Source organism: Plecotus auritus, assembly GCF_963455305.1.
Source record: "Plecotus auritus genome assembly, chromosome: 1".
Classification (NCBI taxonomy): Eukaryota; Metazoa; Chordata; class Mammalia; order Chiroptera; family Vespertilionidae; genus Plecotus; species Plecotus auritus.
Window position 1 is genome coordinate 189,825,019 of NC_137770.1, and position 24,820 is coordinate 189,849,838.

The window sequence follows — 24,820 nt, forward strand, 5'->3', positions numbered from 1 at the left end:
CTCTCCCTTACAATGCTAGTTAATTACATAAATATAAACCAACATACCATATACATGAACATGTGCATGCACACACATGTACACACACACACACCCCTGCATGTGTAAAAGATACTAAAAGTAACAAAATATTCTGCTATGCATCTGTAGGAAGATATTACTTTGAGCATCTGAGTTTTGTGATTCCAAATAACAGACCCCTCAAATGGAAGAAAGTAACTAAATTCCCAAACTAAAAAAAAAAATCATGGATATTTGTCCATTTGCTACTTCTGACAACTAATTCCCATGAGTAAGACTCTCATTTCATTGTGTGTGTTTTTTAATGCCTCACTTGCCTATGGCTTCCATCTCTCTGCCTTCTCCTCTGGCCATCATTCTTACCAGTCAGTTCCCAAGTTCTTCTTCCACTACTGTCTCTATTTTCCTAGACTTTATGCACACCCCCTGGACAAACCCATGAGTCCAACTACCACTTTTCTACAATGACTACAAAGTCTACCTCTCTACACCAGACTTTCCCATTGAATTCTTAGCTGTTCCATATACTTTGAACTCTATACAAACACAGCTGGACAACAACAAAGAAATCCTTGAACAAAATTATTCCTTTACCATATTCTCAACCATAAATGACATCAGCAGTCACACAAACAACAAACCTAGAAGTCAACCTGAATGGTGCTGTTCTGAGACCCTAAATCTATCAGTAATTAGTGATTCTCATACTGAGCTGCACAGTGGAATCACCTGGGAAGTTTTAAAAAATACTAATGATGGGATCCTCCATTTTCTGATGTAATACCTTCTGAATCCATTCCCTCTTCAGCAGTCTCATTGACACAGCTCAAGTTCAGTGTATCATTGACTTCCATTAATATAACAGCATATTAGCTGGTCTCTCTACTACAAGCCTCTCTTCCCAACCCAACCCTCTGAACATGCCCACATAGGTGGTTATCATTGTAACAAATAAATGTAAATAACAAGTAAAATGCCTTGTTACACAGCTTTTGAATACTATATTCAAATACAAAGGGCAAATGCTTAAACATCCTATATAATAAAAGGCCAATATGCAAATTGTCCCCTCAGAGTTCGACCGATCAGGAGTTTGACCACTCGCTATGACGTGCGCTGACTGCCAGGGGGCAGCGCAGAAGGAAGGAAGGCCCTAGCTGGCAGCCAGAAGGAAGGCCCTCGCTGGCAACCAGAAGGCTCTGGCCGGCAACCGGAAGGTCCCAATCAGCCCTGATCACCGGCCAGGCCTAGGGACCCTACCCATGCACGAATTTCATGCACTGGACCTCTAGTATTTAGATAATATACATTACACAGAAACACATAAAGTTATTTTATAGACTAGTCATTAGAGTTGCTATCACTTAGTTTGGGTAAGAATGTTGGAGAGCATTGATTCAGTTTATAAATAGCCATATTCTAATTTATCTAAGTAAATTAAAAATTAAGAACAAAAAATGAAAATAAAATCTGACTTTTTTCATTATAGTACCAAGGTTCTTTCATCAGAGAGAAAAGGCTTAATAGGATTGAGACACTTATAAAGCTTAATGCAGAATATTCAGGAAAGTTCCTTAAAACAGTATAACATCAATATAACTCTATTTTAATAGGCTACCTTGTACATACATATGTACACAATTCCAACAACAACCAGAAACTAATTAAAATCTTAAGTGCTGTTAGTTATAACATTAATCAATATGGCTGTTAAAATTAGTGAATATGTCCCTCCAAGCCTAGTGATTTTGGACCCAAGGTTTAATGTCATATCTAAATGTAATTTAGAAGTACCGTTCGAATGTACATGATACATTCTTGTACTACAAATGACATTAATGTTTTCCAAACTCTTAAGGTCCAAGTTATAAAGATGTCATAAATTCCTCTACTAGAAATTAACTCTAAAATCAATGAAGTCCCTTAGATTTTTCTATTAAACTAAGATCCTATTCATATCAATAATGTATATAATTACTTAGAATAAGTATTGACATAAGGAATTGTTTGAATTTCATCAGTGATAAAGAGTTTATAGATAGCCTGTTTGCCAATCACAGAGATTTTATTGTATACTAGAGGCCCGGTGCATGAAATTCGCACTCTCGGGGAGTCCCTCTGCCCAGCCTGTGCCCTCTCACAGTCTGGGAGCCTTTGGAGGATGTCCAGCTGATGGCTTAGGCCCACTCCCTGTGGGCCTAAACCATCAGTTAGAAATCCTTAGCGCTGACGCAGAGGCGGGAGAGGCTCCCACCACCACTGCTGCACTCGCCAGCTGTGAGCCCAACTTCTGGCTGAACAATGCTCCCCCCTGTGGGAATGCACTGACCACCAGGGGGAAGCTCCTGCATTAAGCGTCTGCCTCCTGGTGGTCAGTGCACATCATAGAGACCGGTCATTCTGCTGTTTGATCGATTTGCATATTAGCCTTTTATTATATAGCACTAGAGGCACGGTGCATGAATTTGTGCATGGGTGGAGTCCCTCGGCCTGGCTGGTGATCAGGGCCAATAAGGGCCGTCTCGCCCAGTCCCGATCCGGGCCCATTGGAGCCAGCCGGAAGGGTGGAGGGACCAAGGGAGATTGGCTGTCCACGGGAGGTTGGTTGTGGGAGCACACTGACCACCAGGAGGCAGCTCCTGCATTGAGCGTTTGCCCCCTGGTGGTCAGTGTGCATCATAGCTACCGGCTGGTGGTCCGGCCATCCAGTTGTTTGGTTGTAATGGTCGCTTAGGCTTTTATATATAGATGTGTGTGCATATCCACATACTATATAGACACACATTACATGCACATATACTACATACATATATATATACTGTTTGTAGAATTTAAAAAAAAACATATCCAATAAGTTCTTTGGTGTGAAGAAAATCAATCCAGGCTCTCCTTGATTATCTCTATGTGTTAGATTTCCTCTCTCCCCAGTGCCAGTGGACCTTCATTGAATTTATTTACTATTGCTTCAGAAGAACGCTCAAGCTTTCGAGGTTCCACAGAGTATCTATAGTTGTCCATGAACAAAGTTAGTTTGCTCAGAGTTTTTAATAAACATAGACATTCTGAATTTAGGTTGGGAATAACTATAGTGCAATACCCACACTTGGGCACTTTCTCTGGCTGTGCTGTGGAATATAATTCCTTAAATTCACAAAATGTAACACATATACCAAGAAATGCAAGAATAATTGAAATGATTGGAAAGTTACTGTCAATTCTGATGACCTATTTTCAGGTGGACATAAATAAACTACTCAAGAGATATGAGAAAACTCATTTACATAAAATTTTAAATTATACTTAACAAATAGCACTTACTATTCAATGAATAACATGGCTATAGTTTGAAAGAGGTGGGCTGGGATACTTCTTGCTTAGTTTGCATTTCTCCCAGAAATGACTCAGAAATAAAGATAACTGGAAGAAATCATATACTGAGTATACTATGATCATGCGATGATCTAATTAGGTTATGTAAATGATGAGCTTTTATTTCTTGCTTAAATGGGATATGCTGTTTTTCCTAAAATTTGACTCCTGGTATACAAACCCTTATATGACTACTAATTTTCATGTCTTTACATTAGTAAACATATGTACCTGAGACTTTATCACATAACCCTTTCTTGCTTCAATTGTACCTGGGACTTGATGTGCTATGGGTTGTAATTTTAGTTTCATATGATTTTCAAAATCTTGGCAAACAGTTCATGAACTTGGCTTAGCTAAAACAGAGAAGATACAGCTGTATTTAGTGACTTTGCGATTTTATGCTGTCTGCCTACATGTTTTTCCTTCACTAAACTCTGCAGATGGAGTTTCAGGAGAAACAAAGGAAATGTAACCATCAAAATACACTCAGCAATTTATTTTTTCTGGAGGTTTCAGATTATGCAGCCCAGGATTTTCTATAGAAGCATTATTGATGTTCTGACACTGAGGAGGTATATTACACTAAAAATATTGTTTTAATTTCCCTAACAGTTCTTAAAACCCATATACATTCTTTAATATTCTACTTTAAAATAAAATAAAGTAAAACAAAATATCACAAATAATTTTTCTAGTGAATGAAGACTAATTAGCAACCAGTTTCATATATTTCATATATATAATGAATATATATAATGTGTTCCTAAAATGACCCTATTGCATGTTGCCCATTTCCTTCTGTAACTGTTACAAAGACTGGAGAATTTTGATGATCTGATTCAGGTAACTAACAACCCTATATACTACAGAGGTAATATGCAAATTGACCATCACTCCAACACACAAGATGGCCACCCCCATGTAGTCAAAGATGGCTGCCCCCATGTGGACACAAGATGGCCACCACAAGATGGCCGGCAGCTGTGGGCAATCAGGCCTGCAGGGAAGGGCAGTTAGGAGTGAGGGGGCTGGGAGAGGAGGGCAGTTGGGGTCAACCAGGCCTGGAGAGGAGGGCAGTTGGGGGTGACGAGGCCTGCAGAGGAGGACAGTTGGGAGGGATCCAGGCCTGCAGGGGAGGACAGTTGGGGGGAACCAGCCTGCAGGGCAGGGCAGCTGGGGGGGACCAGGCCTGCAGGAGAGGGCAGTTGGGGGCAACCAGGCCTGCAGGAGAGGGCAGTTAAGGGTGACCAGGCTGGCAGGGGAGGGCAGTTAGGGGCAATTGAGCCGGCAGGGGAGGGCACTTAGGGGTGATCAGGCTGGCAGGGGAGTGGTTAGGGGGTGATCAGGCTGGCAGGCAGAAGCGGTTAGGGGCAATCAGGCAGGCAGGCAGGCAAGCAGTTGGGAGCCAGCAATCCTGGATTGTGAGAGGGATCTCAGATTGGAGAGGGTGCAGGCTGGGCTGAGGGACACACACCCCCGTGCATGAATTTTGTGCTCCGGGCCTCTAGTAAAGGACATAATGTTCTTTTACAGAAAACTTATTTTTTTATTTTTATTTTTTATATTTTATTGATTTTTTACAGAGAGAAAGGGAGAGGGATAGAGAGCCAGAAACATCGATGAGAGAGAAACATTGATCAGCTGCCTCCTGCACACCTCCTACTGGGGATGTGCCTGCAACAAACGTGCATGCCTTTGACTGGAATCAAACCTGGGACCTTTCAGTCCACAGGCCGATGCTCTATCCACTGAGCCAAACCGGTTAGGGCCAGAAAACTTATTTTTTTCCAATTAGGTAGAAAATAAAACCTTTGTGCCTTATAAAGGAGATGAGTAAGTAGATGCCCAGTTTTACATTTTGAATTTTTACCTCATAGTATTAGGGAGGACTTAAAAAGGATTTTATGGTATATCCAGGTGAGTCTACAAATCAACACCAAAACCACTGGAGTCCATGCAAAACTTGTTCCTTCTCTGAACACTCCAACAGTCTTTTATTACAACACAAAAGCATTCCCAACATATGGGCTAAATGATACCACTCTACTTTATTATTCCTACACTGTTCCTTTTGAATAGGCATACAAACACCAATTGATAGATATACCAAACACCAGTTAAGTGGCTATTTTTATTCATAAGTTAACTAGGTTTTAATGGACGTGAACTCAAACTTATTCGAAGATAAAGTGAAACTTGAGTTGTCTTCCTCCTCACCTGCCTAAAGGAATTCAAACCAAAAAACCTGCTTCAGGAAAGGAACCTATATTCACCTTAGCACATAGGAATTAACTATGACAGACAGGGAGAGTCCAACAAAGTCTGTTAGATTCCCCTCTGTGTCCCATTGTTTCTGGGTGGCCATGCAAGAATTAATTTGCCACATGTTTGTTCTTTCTTAACTACCTGTAAATTACCTACTTTTCCTTTGATTTCCCTGGCCCCTGCCTTCCTCTCCTCAGTCCAGATGGCATATAAGCCTCAATTGCCCAAAGTGCTCTCCAGTTTCTTAGTCTTATGGAACTCCCTGCATGTACATACATAATAAACTTGGTCATTTTCTCCAGGTAATCTGTCTCATGTTAATTTGATTATTAGTCCAGCAAGAACAATTTAGAAGGATAGAAGGAAAATCATCTTTTCATTCCCCACAAGGGCCTGCTTTAGGCAAACTCCTGGAAATGTGTTCTTTGCTTTTTCAACTTTTTATCCACATGACCTTAAGCTACCACTTGCCTTTTTCACCTTCCTCCACCAATCCCTATCTTTAACCTTAAATATTTCATTCACACCATCACACAAGGGCTCTACAATGTATAGTTTGCTACTAAACTCTCAGTGTTTGCTTTCTCAGATGGATCAAGGCATAAAAGTGGAGCGAAGTACTTTTCAGTATGTTCTAAAATTTCAGCCCATTTTAGAAGCTAGCAAAGTATATATTTTACACATGAACTGAATAGCCCAGAAAATAATTTATCTTTCACAGTAGCACAACACCTACCTAGCCTACTCAGAACTAATATGTTGCTTCCAATAATGCCATGAGGCTGATGGTACTTTTTCTCATTTCATAGATGAAAAAACTGAGGCGCATCACTTCAAATGAGCAATTTCCCTTTATCCCACATTCCTGTAGCCTATAGTCTGGCCAATATCTCCCAAGTTATGGTTTGAAGACCAGGCATATAAAACTCAACTCAGGATTTATTTTGAATGCATATTCTTAGGCATTCTTCAATCTTTAAAATCAGAGCACTAGGCAATGGGGTCTAGGCATTTGAATCTTGAGTTATCTTTGTAGGTATTTCTTATTTAAACTAATGTTTGAGAATCTCTACTATGTCAGTAATGCTCCTCACTTTCAAATTCACCTTTTATAACCCTGCTCAGTAATGCTCAATCCTGTATTGCTGCCCAGAGATTAAAACTAAAATGTGTCTGGCTTTTCTGACTTCTAAATTTTCAGATTTGGATTTCCCCCCCATTTTATTTCTGTAGACTTACAGTTTGTTTAGTGGTCCTAATTCAGTCACCCAAACAAATGAAACATAAACAAAAGGGGAGACGCTGAGAAGGAGGAGCAGGGACAGAATGGACTGGGTGTGTGGCAGGGCAGCTGGAGTAGCAGGACAGCAGCTGTTTTATGGGATTCTTAGACAGAATGTGTAAAATCACTGGCTTCACACAGCCTGCTGTCCTTGCTCTTGAATGCTGTGTTGTAAGCACTCAGTTATTTTGTTGCCGAGCAATTAATGCTATGAGAGTGATACCCACAAGGCCATTCTTGACTCTATGTTCCCAACTCTTCCAAAATGAATCTTCTTTAACAGCTGATGCCATGTGGAGAGCTCTGGGAACAAGATAACACTTGGCTTCTAATTCAATTTTACACATTCTGTTTTTCATTGTGCCCCCTCAAAGGGGGAAGCTGAATAAAAAAATATTGAGTTTTAATTTGTTTTTATTCCTAAATAGAAAGAAGAAATGAAGGAAAGAATGGATAGAAACGATTTCTGTTGTTTTTTGATAGTTGACATAAACTGATAAAATACAAAATTTTTCAGGTCAATGTGAATGTCCTTTCTTACAAAATTCATTTCGGTCAAGGAAACTGTGGGAATATGTCATCTAACTGTAAAACACAGTAAGTCATGCATACATGAGTCTTAAACTTGGACCTCAGAACTGTAAAAATAACATTTGATATAATTAAAGAAGAGGAGAAAGTGCATGGTTTATTAAAAGCTGGCCCATGCACTTACAACTCTCTAAATTCAAATAGTGTGTGTTCCAAATTTCTTTTTCTCTACTATCTTTTTCTTTCTTCCACAGGACAAAATGTTTCTCTCATTCAAACACAAAAAATATTTTCTTCCAAATGCATCTATAGTTTCAAAACCACAGGCCGATTTATCAATAAAGACGCTTGTCAGCATAGGTCTGTCTGATGTGTACAAAACATTGAAAACAACAGAGGGGGAATCAAACAAACTGAGGTACTAAAATGATAAATTATTACGTAGTCCTTGAATCATGTTTTTGAAAACTACTTAGTAATATGAGAAGTTGTTCATGATATATGTTAACAAGAAAAGGCAAAATGTAAAAATTGTGTGATTCCAATATTTACATATATATATATATATATATATATATATATATATATATATCTGTATTTTAATATAGCTATATGCCCAAGTCTATATGTATCTATTTATGTTATATATAGCAAGAGCTCTCTGGGTTAATTTTGAAAAATTCACCTTTCCTTCATACATATTTCTATACTAGAGGCTTGGTGCACGAATTCATGCACGGGTGGGGTCCAGCCAGCCCGCCCCGATTGGGGCTGATTGGGGCCGGGCCAGTTAGGGGAGGGGGTTTGGAGGTTGGCTGGCCAGCCCTGCCCATGATCAGGGTAGGGGGGCAGATAGGGGATGCAGTGCAAGTCAAAGCAACTGGTCGTTCCAGTCGTTCTGGTCATTCTGGCATTCTGGTCACTTGGCTTTTAGATATATAGATTATAAATCATATACAAAATGTTATAATTTAAAATGATTTTAATAACATTCAATTACATTTTAATAACACTTTTTATGTTATAGTTTTATAATCTTATTTTAAAAGTTCACTTTAAAAATACAATTTTAGGCCTTAATATTAGTGCTATAATAATAGTAATCCACACTATTAAAATGAGAGATTACCACTGCAGAATTCCTGTGAGAATAATTTTTTCAGATTTTAATAAGTATAAAGATGAAAGCTAACTCCTGTTGACTATTTAGTGAGATATAAGCATTATTCAAATAAAGAAGAAAAATATTTATTTACTCTTGCTCATTAACATATTTTACAATAAAAAACTTTTGTAGTTTGCTTTAAATCCTAATAGTCTGCATTTTTAAAGTATTGTTTTTTTAATCATTCTGATTTTGAACACTGGTGAGATTAACTTGACTAGCAAATGTACATTCTGAAAACAGAAACCTGAGCTAAACTTGGTTATACAAAATTTCAAACTCAGCCAATTAACTAAAAATGTGAAATACTCTATTTGGATATGGTTCTGAAAATAATCTCACTCTCCTTGGGAAGTTATAGATTGTTTATTTCCCTACTAGTTTAGTATACAATTACATTTTGACACAAATATGTTACTCTCTTCTTTTTATCTCACTGTTCATGGATATTGGAATCCTTTTTATTTAATAAACAGAATCTGGTAACTTGCATATCTGCCTCCCTATGACTGGCCTCAAACTTGACAATCTATTTATCAAAACAAGGACATTCAGGTTGTCAGAGTATAATACTGTGATATGATAAGAAATATGTATATATTTTGGTTTTCATCCCTGGCTTCTTGCCAGAGCTCCTAAAACCCTTACAATTTCCACATTGATAAGAGTAATAGAAGTATTTCTTGGTTATAATATTTGGATTTTATCCTCAGTTCTTGCATGTTTAGTTCTTAGTGACAAATATGAAAGGAGAGTCTTTTCTTATTTAGTTTTCCTTTATAGAGTGGCCTTTTTAAACATGTAAATAAAATGACTCATTTACTTGTTAAAAATCTATCAATAGATTTCCATTTCACTTAGAATAAAAACTAAGTGTCTTATTATACTCTATTGGACTACACGGGATCAACATTTTTAATCTCATCTCTGAGGACTCTATTCATCACTCATTGTATTTCAGCTGAAGTGGAGTTATGCCACTCCAGGGCCTTTGTACTTGCTCTTCTACCTGCAATGTGCTGCCATGGTATCTTAGGTCTTATCATTCAAGCTACACCCAAATGTTACATCCTCAGGAAAGAGGTGTGTATCTCCACAGGGCCTGCAGGGGAGGACAGGTGGGGGCAACCAGGCTGGCAGGGGAGGGCAGTTAGGGGTGACCGGGCCTGCAGGGGAGGGCAGTTAGGGGCAACTGGGCTGGCAGGGGAGGGCAGTTGGGGGCGACAGGGCTGGTGGGGGCAGGCAGTTGGGGGTGATCAGGCAGCAGAGGTGCAGTTAGATGTCGATCAGGATGGCAGGGGAGTGGTTAGGGGCAATCAGGCAGGCAGGCAGGCAAGTGGTTGGGAGCCAGCAGTCCCGGATTGTGAGAGGGCAGTCAGACATCCCCTGAGGGGTCCCAGATTGGAGAGGGTGCAGGCTGGGCTGAGGGACACCCGCCCCACTGCACAAATTTCGTGCACCAGGCCTCTAGTATATTAATAACATACTAGGGAGACTGATTAAGAAAAAAATATGTCACAAATTGATAACATCAGAAGTAAAATGGGATATCTACAGACATTACACAAAAAGTAAGATGACAATGAATTTGAAAAGTTATTTGGAATGGACAAGTTTCATGACAGATATAAATGAAATGGTACAAGAAAAAGTTAGAAGAGCCATATCTAAGATAACATCAGACTAGATAATGTCACTAATAAATTTGATCAAAGTTTTATGGGACAAATAATACAAACTCATACACTTTTCAGAAAACGGAGAGAGGACACTTTGCAACTAATTTTGAGGCCAGAATTCCTCTGGTAACAAAACTAGTCAAAAACATTACAAAAAATATTTGGTCAATATAAGTCCAAAAATCCTTAACATATTATTTGCAAGTCAGATATAGTAATATATAACAAGGATAATACATCGCAACCAAATATAGTTTATCATAGGAATATAAAGTCGCTTTCACACTTGCAAATCAAAGAATGTAACTCATGACATTAACATAATAAATGGAAAATATATTGATAAAATACTAAGTTAAAATACACTGAAATAAAATATAAGGTAAAATATATTGAAATAACCCCATTTTCCAATTTTTAATATGGAAAAATCTTTGCTACACAATGTTAAATTAATAATATTAAGATAAAAATTATTTCTTTTTTCTACTAAATTAGAGAAAGGAGGTAATTCACAAAATAATAACCATGTTTAATTCTTAACTTGCTGTATACTTTCTCCTCTGGAACTTCCATTATTTCCTAACTTTCACCATGATATACTTCTTGTTTCTTTGTAAATTTATTCTGGGTTAAGATGGAGGCATCTATTTAAAATCTAATGCTTCTTACTATCATCATAACAAATAGTTATTTTTAATTACATTGCCAATATCCTAATCTTATCAATATTTTTAATATCCCTTAGCTTAAGTAAACAACTTAAAAATCAAACAAGAGAAGACTTGTACTTTAAAAGTTCACTTTTCCACCTTAGCTGGTTTGGCTCTGTGGATAGAGCATCAGTCTGCAGACTGAAGGATCCCAGGTTTGATTCCAGTCAAGGGCACATGCCCGGGTTGGGGGCTCGATCCCCAGTAGGGGACGTGCAGGAGGCAGCCAATCAATGATTCTCTCTCATCATTGATGTTTTTATCTCTCTCTCTCCCTCTCCATCCTCTCTGAAATCAATACAAATATTTTTTTTAAAGTTTCACTTTTTCTATGTTAAATACAGTTTTAATTTAGAACCAAAGAAAAATAATCAATAAAAATGTTTTTAAGGGGGGCCCTGACCAGTGTGGCTTAGTTGGTTGGGCATCATTCCATGCACCAAAAGGTTGCTGCTTCAGTTCCCAGTCAGGGCACATTCCCAGGTTGTGGATTTAGTCCCAGGTCTAGGGTGCTGACTGGAGACAACCAATCTATGTTTCTCTCACATTGATGTTTCTCTATCTCTCCCTCTCCCTTCCCCCCTCTCTCTAAAATCAAGAAAAACATATTAAAAAACAAACAAACAACTGTTTTTAGGGGGTAAAAAAAGCATAGAAGAGAAAAGACATCTGAAGCACCAAATCTTTGACTCTGCAACTTAATAAAAACAATCCATAATTGTGTGACCATGTCATTAACATCATCTAGACTGTTACATCAATGACAATGTCTCGGCTCACTGCATCCTTTCAGTTCAGACTGAATTTCCCAGTAAAGGATGGTTAGTAAAATCTTAAAAGCTACCTGTCAAATGATGGCTTCTCTCCACAGTCAAAGGCATCCTGGAGCTCCTTGACCAGGTTAGCCTGGCCTGGCAGCCGGAAGAGACCCTCTTCCTTCAGCCCCCTCTGTCGGATGAAGTCCACGCACTGCTCCACCAACATGGGAGCCAGGCGGTTCCCATATCTCTTCTCATAACGGACAGTCTCCTCCAGTTTCTGCCCAAAGATGCCTGAAGAAATAAAAAAATCACAATGAATTTAAGAAACGTATCTCTTCCCACTCTGATGCTTTCTTTTAAAACTCAATGTAAAGGAAAAAGAAAGATTGGAATACTAGCAAGCATTTCACATTTGGTACCTCACGTTATTACAGAATCAAGTTCAAGAAAAATAACTGTTGCATGTTCAAATTATGTAATACCCCAGCGATGGGTAGGGAATTATTTTAAATTGCAAAAGTGAGTAAAATAGCGTATCTTTTTTGTGCTCCAATATGGTAATGACTAAACTGTACCTGTGGATGCCATGCAGCGTATCAGCATTTCTCTCATTTAACACTCACAAGACTCTGTGAGGGAGGCACCACCAATATACAATTTCATTGAGGAGGAGACTAAAGCATAGAAAGAGTAAATAATTTGCTGAATGTCACACAGCTAGTAAATGGTGGAGGCAGGTTTGTTTGCGGCTGTAGGATTCAGAGTTATTCTGTTTGAATAACACAGCAGCTGTAACACAATGCTGCGTAGTGTGCAGAATGACTAAAAACTGAGCCATCGAGGAAGTAACCTGCCAGCTTGCTAGCTTGCCTACCTCAATTCTTGTTGTCATACTAGGATGGGTGATTTCTGCTGAGAAAAGGTAAATTTATGAGAAGGTCAGAAAAATAAAGAATGAAGCAAAAAAAACTCTGAATATTTATGAGTATGCTACCCAAGGAAACTCTTTTTTTATGTAAAGAGCTATGCCTACTTAGCAATATCATATGTAAGAGTTACGGCATGTAGACAATAGTTACGTGTATTTAGAAATTCCTGTGGAGAATCATCATTTCTTCTCTAGATCTAGTCTTGATAAGAATGATAATAGATGTACACTTCCCATTCTGTAGCACGGAAACAGGATGTCCCAAATGTCTCTGGCTTGCAATGGTTGGTGTGAGTTAATCTCCTGTATGAGAACTTTTTATGAGGAAAGTGAGGAGGGAAATTATTTTTTTAAATGTTTTATTTACAATTTTCTTTGAGGGAGCAGTGAAACTTTAAATTTTAAAATTAATAAAGAAAAGAACAAAGGTTATAAGCTATTCCCAACTAGCAGCATAGGGAAAAGACATATTGATTAGTAGATTATTAACAGGAATATTCTCTGTTATGTGAGTCTGCAAACAGTTCCAGCTATGCCCATTTAAATTCTCAGTGAGGTTTCATACTCCCTGATAAAATCCTGCCAGAATTTCTGGGTGATGACAGTATGTCATGCATACTTCCCCTAAAAGAACATTGTTGATGTGATAAAGCATTACCCAGGACATGAGTTTTCATTGGACTGAGAAAGAAAATCACACAAGTGAACTTATTATATCTGTGTGAGGCTGTTTAAACTGGAGAGGAGGAGGGGTGGGGAGGGGAGGGGAGGGGATGGGAGGGGAGAAGAGAATCTAAGCAACCTTCAGGGTTTGTGAGATTCCTCCTTTACTGTGATTTATAAACCAAATAGAGGCAGCCAGTGAAGTTAGGGAATGTGATCAGATAGATATATTCAGATTCCATTAATCCTAAAAACAAATAAACAAATACAAGGCAAATCTTCTTGGACTCTGCACCCTGCAGTTTTTTCTTTGCTCCTAGTATCCCAGGTATTACTCTGGCTTCAGTTCATCCCTTTCTATCTTCTTGCTTATCTACTGCAGTTTGGCCTATGATACCACCATGCCACTAAAATAGTTTTTTTAGCCCTGGCTGGTTTGGCTCAGTGGATAGAGCGTCAGCCTGCGGACTGAAGGGTCTTGGGTTAGATTCTAGTCAAGGGCACATGCTCGGGGTTGCAGACTTGATCCCCACTAGGGGTGTACAGGAGGCAGCCCATCAATGGTTCTCTCTCATCATTGATGTTTCTATGTCTCTCTCCCTCTCCCTTCCTCTCTGAAATCAATAAAAATATATTTAAAAATAAATAAAAGAGCTTTTTAAGCAACTTTCTAGTTGCCAAATCATTGACAGCTTAATTTATTTTTGTAATACTTTATGCCTCACTCCCCTTAAAATTATCAGTCTCACTCTTCTTCCTGATACTGTTCACATGTCACATTCTTGCCTTCCAGAATACTCTTCCCAGTCTCCTTATTGATATGCTACCTACTCCCGCTTCTCATAGGTTTGCTGGTTCTCTGGGTTATGTCCTCAGCCCTGTTTTCACCTTACTTGTCACAATTCCTTTGAAGGACTCCACTTAATTTCACTGCATATCAATTATTCCCAGATCTGTGTCTCAATTTGGGCCACTCTGTGGTCTCTAGCATTACATTTCTAAGTGCCCATTAGAACCCTCAACATGGATATCTCAAGCTCAAAATGTCTAAAACTGGCTAACTCACCTTTTTTTCAAAACACGTTCCACTTCCTATAGTTCTGATTTTAGTTATCAGTTCCAGCTATCCACCCCCAAATCATGCAAATGCCATCTGAGAGCCACACTAGATTCCTCCCTCCTTCACTACCCTCATTCACTCACCAGGTTGGTCCCTTCCAGAGTCATTACTACTACAAGGGCCAGATCCTCAATATTTCCTAAATGACTTTTTGAAGAGTCCCAAATCCAAGTGCGTGCTGCCATAGTGATCTTCATAATATTTAAATCGGAGCGTGCCATTCTTTTGCTGCATTTCTTCCAAGGGGGCCTGCCCAATGGCCAACCAAACTCTTTTGCATGAAATACAAAGTCTCCACAATGTGACCTCCGTCTTTTTCCACCGTCTTTTTCCATTAACAATGTTTAGGTGACATCCATTGTGTGCAATGTGCCATATCCACCCTCATTTCTGCGGCTTCTTCACAAACAACATGCTAACTATACTGAACATTCTGTTGCTTTCTTCTAGAAGGTAAGACCTGCAATCACGAGTCAGCCTAGAAAAAGTTATCCTGCAAGATTCAACTCATATCATCTCCTGTGTTAATTAAGTCTTTATTAACATTCCCTCACCCCCACCCCGGAGGCAAAGCTTGATAAATTTCTTCTTTGATTTCTTAACACATTGCTGTGTAAGAATTTCCTTAGATGATTCTCTGTACTGAACTAGTCCCTCAGTAGTCAAAAGAGGATTGTGTTTTCATAATTATTATAGTAAGAGAATTAGTTTACATTTATTATTATTATAAATAATATTGAAAAAACAGTTGTATACTATATATCTATCTTATTAACTTCAGAGGGGCTTAGGTAATCTTTATGATGCCATACACACAAGGAATAAAACGGGGTGGCATCAGATCTGAACGACTCCAAGATTCACATTCCATTCTACCATGCTGATCCGACTGTGTCTGTTGAAAATTCCTATGTTGAAAACCCAAGGCCTGAGATGATGGCATTAGGAGGTGGGGACCTTTTGGGACTGATCAGGTCATGAGGGCAGAGCTCTCATGAATGGGATTAGTGCCTTTATAAAAGGGACCCCCAAAGAGCTCTCTCATTCCTTCCCTTTCTGTCAGGTGAGAATGCAGCAAAAGGCTGAAAATTGGCCATCTGGAGGAGGGTTCTCACAGGAATGTAGCCATCCTGGCCTGGTGTCAGAGTTCAGCCTCCAGAACTGTGAGAAATAGATATCTGAGGTTTACAAGCTACCCAATCTCTGTCATTTTGTTATAGCAGCCTGAACTGACTAAGGCACACAGGCAAACTTTCTTGCTTCTATCTCTGAGACTTAATACTGAAGTGAGTAAGGATTGAGTGTTCTGTAAATATTTGTAGAATTAATGAGTTCATTGAAGCAAATTATTTCACCTCCTCAATTATAGGAAATATATGAATAACTTCCAAGTAAAAGGGAACTCATCAATAGTTCTCAGGTTGTGGCATTGATTTCTATAAAAACTTGAAAATAAAAAAAATCCTTAGTTTGCTGATAAGAAACCAGAAGTTTAAAAGCATTTTACTTATTGCTCCAATTCTCTGTTATCAGTTATTTTTCAGAGTTCACTATTCCTCCCTTCCTATAGATCACATGCTGAGCCATAAAGAGAATTTGCTTTTACTTATTCTTCTGCTACTGTAACCCTGGTAACAGAATAAGTCTTAGTACCAGGACTATAATATTTTTCTATTGAAAATGAACATTCACCCATGGTAAATGGACAAGTCAAAATAAAAGACATCCAAACTAGTATAGAAGCAAAACCAGCTAAGGCTTACTTCAGAATCATCAGCACTTTCTAAGTAGCCAACAGATCTTATATGATAGAAAATGTAACCAAAGGAGCTCAGAATCTGTAATAACCAATAAATTATTGGCAGAATCTTGACTCTTTTTGTAGTCAGAGTGGGAAAGGAAGGGGAAAAATGAAGGCCTGGAAAAATTAAATGTAATAATGTGAACATAGTGACCCAGTGGCCTAGGTCTTAGACCAGCGGAGTAATTACTAGTATAGACACTGTTTACATCTTGTACAAGCCATGCAATTTAAATGCATTTTTTTCATGACACTCACAGACATTCTACAAGGAGGTTGTTCTTCTACAAACAGATTCAGAGATGTTTGGTGACCTAAAGTCACACACTTGGAAAGTGGCAGATCTGGGGTACAAATGCAGGTCCATATAATTCCTCTTCCCCTTTGTTATGTTTATTCAGTTCAGACATACTTTTGCATAGTGATGACCACTCTCTTTTCGTAACTTCCAAAGACTAACTCCGGTTTCATGTAGTTCAGGGAAATCACGGCCTTTGCAAATGAGCCCATAGTCAAGTTTTTGTTCATGGGCTCCTCAGCCATCACCCATAATTCAGTGTATTGCTTATCATAGAGTAATTACTTCTTTCTTTCTTTTTTTTAATCCCCAAGGAGTCTGTGAACTCATCCCCAGCATCACTTGGTAGATGCTTCATAAAACTTTGATATATGAATTAGTGAGCTCTTCATTTATAGTACCATATAAAATTATATGGATTTGGATAATAGCAATCTGTTGAACAAATCAATTTCCATAAGTGTAATTACAACATGAACAACATACAATAATCTTTAAAAAAACATGTTGGTTTTATCCATCGACATTATAAAGACATTTTGCTTTAATTCCTTATTGCTTAAAGACTAGCAGGAAAAGATAGATAAGAATACTACTGTTTGCCATAAATCTATTTTTTTTACATATTTTATTGATTTTTTACAGAGAGGAAGGGAGAGGGATAGAGAGCCAGAAACATCGATGAGAGAGAAACATCGATCAGCTGCCTCCTGCACACCTCCTACTGGGGTTGTGCCCGCAACCAAGGTATATGCCCTGGACTGGAATCGAACCTGGGATCCTTCAGTCTGCAGGCCAATGCTCTAGCCACTGAGCCAAACCAGTTAGGGCATTAATCTATTTTTTACTACGAAAGTGCATACAGCACTTTAAGATGGCTATGAAGATAAGGGGGCAAAGTGGCAGCATATATGAAATATAAGGGCTGCATGGTAAAGAGTATGATGCATGTTCATTAGATCCCAAAATAGAACCAGAGGCATGGATAAATGGAACAGACTGACAGAGGTCAGAGGGGAGGGGGATGGGGAAGACTGGATAAAAGAAGGTGAAGGCATTAGCCAAAGAACATGTATGCTTAGCCCATGGACACAGACAACAGTGTGGTGATGGCCAGAGAGGAGGGTGCGGGGGGTGGAGGTGGGCAAAGTGAGGGGGTAATGGGGACATCTGTAATAGTGTCAACAATAAAGAAAAATATCATTATAACATAATGCAAAAAAGAATATAATGGATGACGAAACAACAGCCAGCATTTTCTTGAAAAGTTTGGATAGACCACAGAGTAGAGAGAGCATCGTAGCAGAGAGGACTCAGTGAACAAAAGCAAAGAGGTGATATAGGAGATGTGTTTAGGGAGAAAGAGTGGGGAAGTCTGGGGAATTGGAGTTTATTCATAAGGAATAATTGTAATTGGCTAGAAGGTCTGATAATTATATGTAACAGGTAGGACTTCCTTTAGATGCAACCAAGAGTTAAGAAAATGTTCAGCTGTGGAATGCCATTGACAGTACTGCTTAGGAATCCCTGTTAGGTGATGCTTTACAAATGGACTACATGCCCTGGCCTGTTTTTCTCAGTGTTTGAAGGATTGGTGAAGTTCCCCGTCTCGGGTAGGTAGGCAACCAATCAATGTATCTCTCTCACATAGATGTTTCTCTCTCTCCCTGCCGCTCTTCTTATTCCTTCCGCTCTCTCTAGAAATCAGTGGGGAATATATCTTCTGGTGAGGATTAAAATAAAAACAAAAACCCCATACAAATGGACTGTATGTTGTAGGAATTTGTGAAGAATGTTGGGGATGGAAAGAAGGAAGGATGGGTGCTGTCTTGAAGAGCCACCTTTTAGGTTAAAGTAAGTTGTGTGCATGAAGCAATAGAGACACAGGGGACTAACATGATGGGAACAGAAATGGAGCTGAAAGCATACAAAGAAGAAGCTAAGTGGTTATGTATTGGGGGGGCGGGGGGGAGGAGGAAGGGGAGAAAAGCACCGGAAAATGAATGATGACTTATCTCCAAGAACAGGGCAACTCAGGACAAAAACAAAACAAAACAAACAACAAGCTAAAGTTAGGGTTAAAAATTTACTTTAGTCTTTCCCATGATCACAATAACCTTAAACCAACCAGCCTATTACAACTAGAAATGAACACTAACATTCATGATCCCAATGTTACCCATCCCCAGGGAATCAAAAGACTGGTTGTGCTTTGAATATTAGATATTAATCTTAAGGAGGTAAAAAAAAAAAAAATCAAGAGAATAAAAACACATTGTAATCTTTATCTCACCAGAACATAAACTCTGAGTACCCCCATCCCCAGCTTCCTGCCTATTAGGTCTTTCTTTTTCCTAGATTTTTAAAACCACTGGGAAACCTTTCAGTGACCTGTATTAGTACCTAAATAAAGACAGAGAACGATGACAAGGACAGAAGAGTCTGAAGAGAAAGGAACCCTGAGAAGGTAGTTACGGCTCACACAGCATGCAAGCTCCAATACCACCAGGGCTCTGGACACGTGGACTCAATGCCACACTTCATTCTGAGGGTGTTTCTAAAGCTGTCAGTCTCTTCCGTCCGCCTGCCCTTGACAACAGTAAATAATATGCCCTAAATGTGGACCAGGAAAAGCAGACACATCACCATTCTTACGTCTGGGCGCTCGGCCATGATTCCTGCCCCTCTCCCTTTGGCTTTCACTGAAATGGCTTAAGCTGATGCTCTCCAACCGGCTTGGGAGAGGAACTCAGAAACCAGGCCCACTTCTTGAACTACTTGAGCGCCCAGGAGATTAAAACAAAGCACAAAGGAACCCTCTCTTCTTAAGGTGGCATGGTTTGGGAATCCAGGACTGCAAAAAAAGTTCGTTCTTTTCAGTGCCAGACCTTAAACAGCCCGTGCTGCTGGCTGCTGCTGACCTGAAGGACTAGGGCAGCAGGAGACAGCAGGCCAGCAGCCTGCAACCCTTCCCTCCGGGAGCCCCACGGAGTCCCGCTCTCTGTGCTTCTGCAGCCAGTGGGCTGAGGGAGGCCGGTGTGCACTGACTGGCTCCGGAGAAAGGGAAAGAAAACTTCCAGCAGAGAAATGCTTCCTGCACCTCCTCTCCTTTATACTTCGGAGAGAAACCAGAATGCAGCTTTGTAAATTAAAAATCTATTAATCCTTGACTCAAATGCTGAGCATTCCTCAGATTACTTCGACTTTGCGGAGGGAAAGACAATGCTTTAAAAATAGCCCGCAGGAGGTGAGAGACAGAAGCTGCTCCCACTCCTGTGACTGCCTTTGCCAGCCCAGGGGAACACTCTCTGCAAGCTCTGCCTCCCCTCACTGGTGTTTAAGGAGAAAGGGAAGAAGGCGGAAGGGACAGCCCTGCAAGCCAGGATGCTTGCAGATCCGCTATACTCCACTATTAAAGGAGAAAAGGTGATACAAATAATAAAGGCCTTGCTCTAGGCTTCAAAAATACATTAATTGTCCCCAGAACGTCTCATGTTACAGATGAAGAGCAATAATCCGGAAACGTAGGCTGTCTCTGGTATTTGGATCAACTCAGTTTCGTGTCTGAGGGGTGAGGGAACTAGAAGAGCGAATGTCTTGTAAGCAATTAGTTCCTAGCCTTCAATTTCTATCCTTGTCTGTTTCTCTCAGTGCTGCTGTCGTACAGTAACCGTAATCTGTGCTCTATCACCCTGTTCTGAAATCTCTATAATTCTCTAAAATGTGAGACATGTACATGTAATTATCTTTATGGATGAGAGAGGAATAAAAATTAACACCTGAATTCCTTGCTGATAACATATGCTAATGATCCTAGCCAGACCTTAGCTGCTGGAAGGGAAAGACTCAAGAAGGAACAAGGTTTAGTTTTAAAAAGTTCCCATTATATTTTTCTTTATATAAGTAAGTGGTTTTTCTTAATTCTCTCTTTGTTGTTGGTGGTGGTGACTAAGTAGAGGGGGTTAATAAGTGGCAGATTAAAGAAAAAAGGGAGAAAGAACGACCTTGGATGTTACTCAGATCAGCTCCTGATTAAATTAGCTCTTTGTACAGGACATTAAAATGATAATTACCTAGTTCCAATTTAGATAATCATTTCATTTATTATTCCCATTTTGAAGCAAAATAAAATGTTAAAATCTTTTGATACGTCATCATTTTCTAGAAACATTCATTTTACCTATGCTGTGCTCTTTAACTCTCCCTTCATTCATTACTTCAGAAATGCCTTGGTTCCTTTTACCGATCATCAATTGTTGTGTTTCCCCACCCTTATTTCTGATAGTTCCTAGCTTTGGCCCCTTCCAGTGCCACCTCTTTGGGAAGTCAAGGTGACTTCTGTTCCTAATCAGTGTTATTCAGTGTGGCTGAAAGCCTCTGGCAAAGGTCACAATAAGTAACCTGATTATTAACATTTTCTCAGCAGGGGAGGGGAGGCAAGCTCAGGCGGTTAGAGCCAAACCTATTTGATGGGAGAACAGAACGGGATTTGAGAGGGACCCATTTCAATGGGTAGCAACACGGCTGCCTGATTTGGGTCTGGGAACAGCCCAAGGTGGTCGTGGCCCCTCCTATCAGGATGGTCAGCCCAGCCTGTTTACTTCTCCATCCGTCAGTCAGTCACTCTAGAGCCCCACCATTCTGTAAGCCCCACCTACCCAGACTATCCGCAGGCAGTAATAAACAGATCAATCTGAACCTTGGAAAATCGGTCTACACAAGCAAAGACGCACGCAAATCACTTCTGCAGAGTTCTAATCCTTTGGTTTCCACACTCCCGTTTTATCTGAGCATAAACAGACCTTAAAGCATCAGAGAATATATGCATACTTTTAAAAAGGACATTAACGTATCATCTACCTACCTTTCCGAAAACTAAAACATCTTTTGATTCTTCTGTATGTAGTTTTAGGAATGAAAGGAGTTGACGCTAAGGCACCTGAGGGGCGCCCCCCCATGTTTCGGTCTTCAGGCATCATACAGGCCCAAAGTTCTGACAGTCTCAGCTTCCTTTAAGACCTGCCTCGGTAGGATACCCCACAGCCACTCCTTCTCATGTTTGTTTATTTGTCAGGTTTTAAGTGCTGACTCCTACAACTCATAGGTTTTTATCCTCCAAGTCCTGAAACAGGGGTAAGTTACCACCTCTCATTTACTTCTTTTTGGCAAAAAAAGCACACTTCCTTTTCTCTTGCCTAATCCAGAGAGTTTTTAAGGTTTTTCTTTTTCTTTTTTTTAAAAATTTCTGCTGACATTCCAAAATATCACAGCAAAAAGAACCGCAGCAAGCAAGCTGCGCCTCCCAAGCAAACAGCAGGATTTTTTAAAAATTTTTTTATTAAGGACTGTCTTCTCAGCTGGAACTGGGGGCACTGAGATTCTTCTGGAAAGGTCAGCAAATAGCCACGTGCAAGGGGACCGAGCGACAATGACAAAAAGGACCCTGAGAAATGCCTCAGGACCGTCCTTGCTGGCTCCTTTCCTCTGAGCAACAGGGGAGGCAAAGAATGGCACCTTCTCCAGAAAGCACTTCAGTGCATGACGGATTCTTTTCAAAGGGCTCCCCTGTTCCTTTTAGAGCACCCCCTCATCCTTGGACGCTCTCTGCAGGCTTCTCTCCCTTTTCCCTTCCGTCTTCAAACTCCGGGGGCTCCCGAGGGAATCGCCACGTCAGAACAGTCAAGTGCTGATTCCTGGAGACTCCTTGGGTCCTCGGAAGAGGCAGCTCTGCGGGGAGCCTCTCCCCTCCTCCGCGCCGGCTCCCTTTTCTCAATGAGAGCTGGGCGGGAGCTGGCAGGGCTGCGGCTGCCTCGTCACCACTGCTGTGGCTGCTGCTGCCTTCCGTGCCCACTGGTCACATGCAGCAGGTGCAGTCACAACAGTGTGCGGGGAGGAGGGGGAGGGCCACCCCGCGGTGTGAACCCCTTTTTCTTCCTTTGACTTTGAGTTCACTTCCTGGCTCTTGTCTGTGCTGCATCTTTCCAGCAGGCTGCATCATTCCCTCCAGATATCCAACAGCACCAAGCCACCCCCAAGTGGGCAACATGTTTGCCCCTTCCTTCCTGCATCTATTCTCTTCCTACACAAGGTTTTTAAAAAGCATGCTTTGCAATTCAGTCTATTTGTGAGTGCTGATTTAAATGTTCAAGCCATCAAAACATGTGATGCGTATGTTATTTGTGAGAGAGAAAATATTCTAAATGTAGTGACAAAAAAACCTGCAGGTATAACCACAAAACAACTCCACTCATATGCATGCACATTTATATATAAGTATATTTCTCTGGGTATGGTTTGAAAACCAATCCTGTTTGCAACTTTCTCCCCTGCTCTTGTATGCACCCTCTGCACCCAGCCCCCAGGTCTACCAACCCTCACTGAGCAACTGACTCCTGGGTTAATCATTCATCCACCTGGCTGTTCCAGGTGCAGATTTGGAATGCCAGTGCTTTAACCCCAGCTGACCCCCCAGGCCTCTGGGCTCCTTCCTATCCATTCAGCGGGAGCTTTCCAAAATTGAGAGGATTACTAATGAGACACTCCCTTTAGAAAATCATTACTCCATGCCCAGGTAGGAATACTTTGTCACTGCAGGGATCATTCTTAGTTATTCATGCCCTATGGTTCAAACATTGTTCTCAGCTGTGTCGCAGCGTGCGGCTATGAAAATAGGAAGTCACAGAGTAAAGCTCAGTACTACCAAGACAGTAGCAGGGTTGGGCCGGGAGGGGCCCTGGCCCAGGGAACACTTCGCTGACCTCAGCACTGGCAGGAGAGAACATGTGGAATCACAGGACTGGAACTGGAGTGAATCCTAGTAAAAACCGTGTTGTCCAATTTTCTTATTTCACAAATGAGGGAACTAAAGGTGGGGGTCATTTATCCAAGACCACACAGCCGGTCTGTGTCAGAGGCCAGACCACAGTGCCTCTTAATTAACCCTGCTGGCCCACACGCCAATGATTCCTTATGAGGATTATTCACATTCAGCAGTTTTACTGCCTTGGTGGGTCTCTGACTCAACTCTTTATATGAGACAGACATATACAGGAAGAGCCTGGTTTTATTGGTAAAGTTAGGCTAATCACACAGATCTCACTCCCCAGACCCTGGGTGAGGCATTTCCATATACCTTGCTTCAAAAACAATTGAAAAGAAACCCAGTGTAAAACAAAAACAAAAACACAAAACAAACAATACCCCTAAACTTTTCCATAGCTAAATCCATGTTTTAACATTTCAACTTTGGGATTTGATTGTCAGGCAGAAATGATGTGCCTGCCCATCAGCATTGTTAACAGGCCATCACAGTTTCTGGGAGACCGCAAGCACGTCTCACAAAGTTGAGGCATCTACATTCAATACCAAACTTTGTTATCAGTCTAGGTTGCTAAGAGAGGAGGTCTACTTCACCCATTCCATTGGTTCTCTTTCCCCATCTAGTTAGTTGTTGTCTAAATTTTTCTTATTTAACAAAAAGGAAAGCTCTACATTTTATGATTTTCACTTCACAGTTTTTAATTTCTAGAGATTGAAAGCTAGGTAAGCTCCCCAGGCTTCTCCTCTATTTTAATCAAATGTCTATTATTGGAGTGGCAAGGGAGGGAATATTTTACATGTACAGTATATGCAACCTGAACAAAGATAAGCTTAGGTGCCTCATGAAAAACCTTTAAGTTTTTAAAAATGCAGTTTATGAAACTGCAATACAGACAATAAAATGCCCTCTCTGTAATAGACATTTAAAATATATCCAAAAGTAGTATACAAAAATCAATACACCAGGGGGACATGTCACCTTCCAAATGCCATTTAATCAGTGACGACACCAATCTTTGAGTGGTGGGAAGGAGGTTGGAAGTCAAAGAAGTCTTCATTTAGGATCAACAGGGCCACAGGTTCCATACAGAGATAAGAGGGGAAACGTATTCTCTTATGTAAGGTATTCATGGCAAAACCCTTTAAAGGAGCTTTATTGAATTATCATTCACATATCATAGATTTTCCCATTTAAAGTTCACAATTAGATGGCTCTTAGTATACTCTCACAGATATATGAAACCATCATCACAGTTAATTTTAGAAAATGTCATTACCTCCAGAAAAGATCCCATATCTTTGGCTATTTCTCCCCTCCCACCCCCTTATTCTCCCATCCCAGCCCTAAGCAGCCACTAATCTCTTTTCTGTCTCTATACTTAGATTTCCCAGTTCTATACTT

The 24,820-nt window shown here is 40.2% G+C and overlaps 1 protein-coding gene across 4 annotated transcripts in view; it reads right to left on the reverse strand.

The window, feature by feature from the left end:
* Positions 1-24,820, reverse strand: part of ARHGAP24 (Rho GTPase activating protein 24) — a 466,522-nt gene that overhangs the window by 29,372 nt on the left and 412,330 nt on the right. For 3 of the 4 annotated variants that reach the window (XM_080685258.1, XM_080685260.1, XM_080685261.1), the window contains one exon: positions 11,873-12,080. In XM_080685258.1, coding sequence (XP_080541384.1) covers positions 11,873-12,080 — 208 coding nt within the window. Of the gene's footprint in view, positions 1-11,872; positions 12,081-21,463; positions 22,371-24,820 lie in introns of those variants that run through there. The other variant, XM_080685259.1, reaches the window with a different exon arrangement.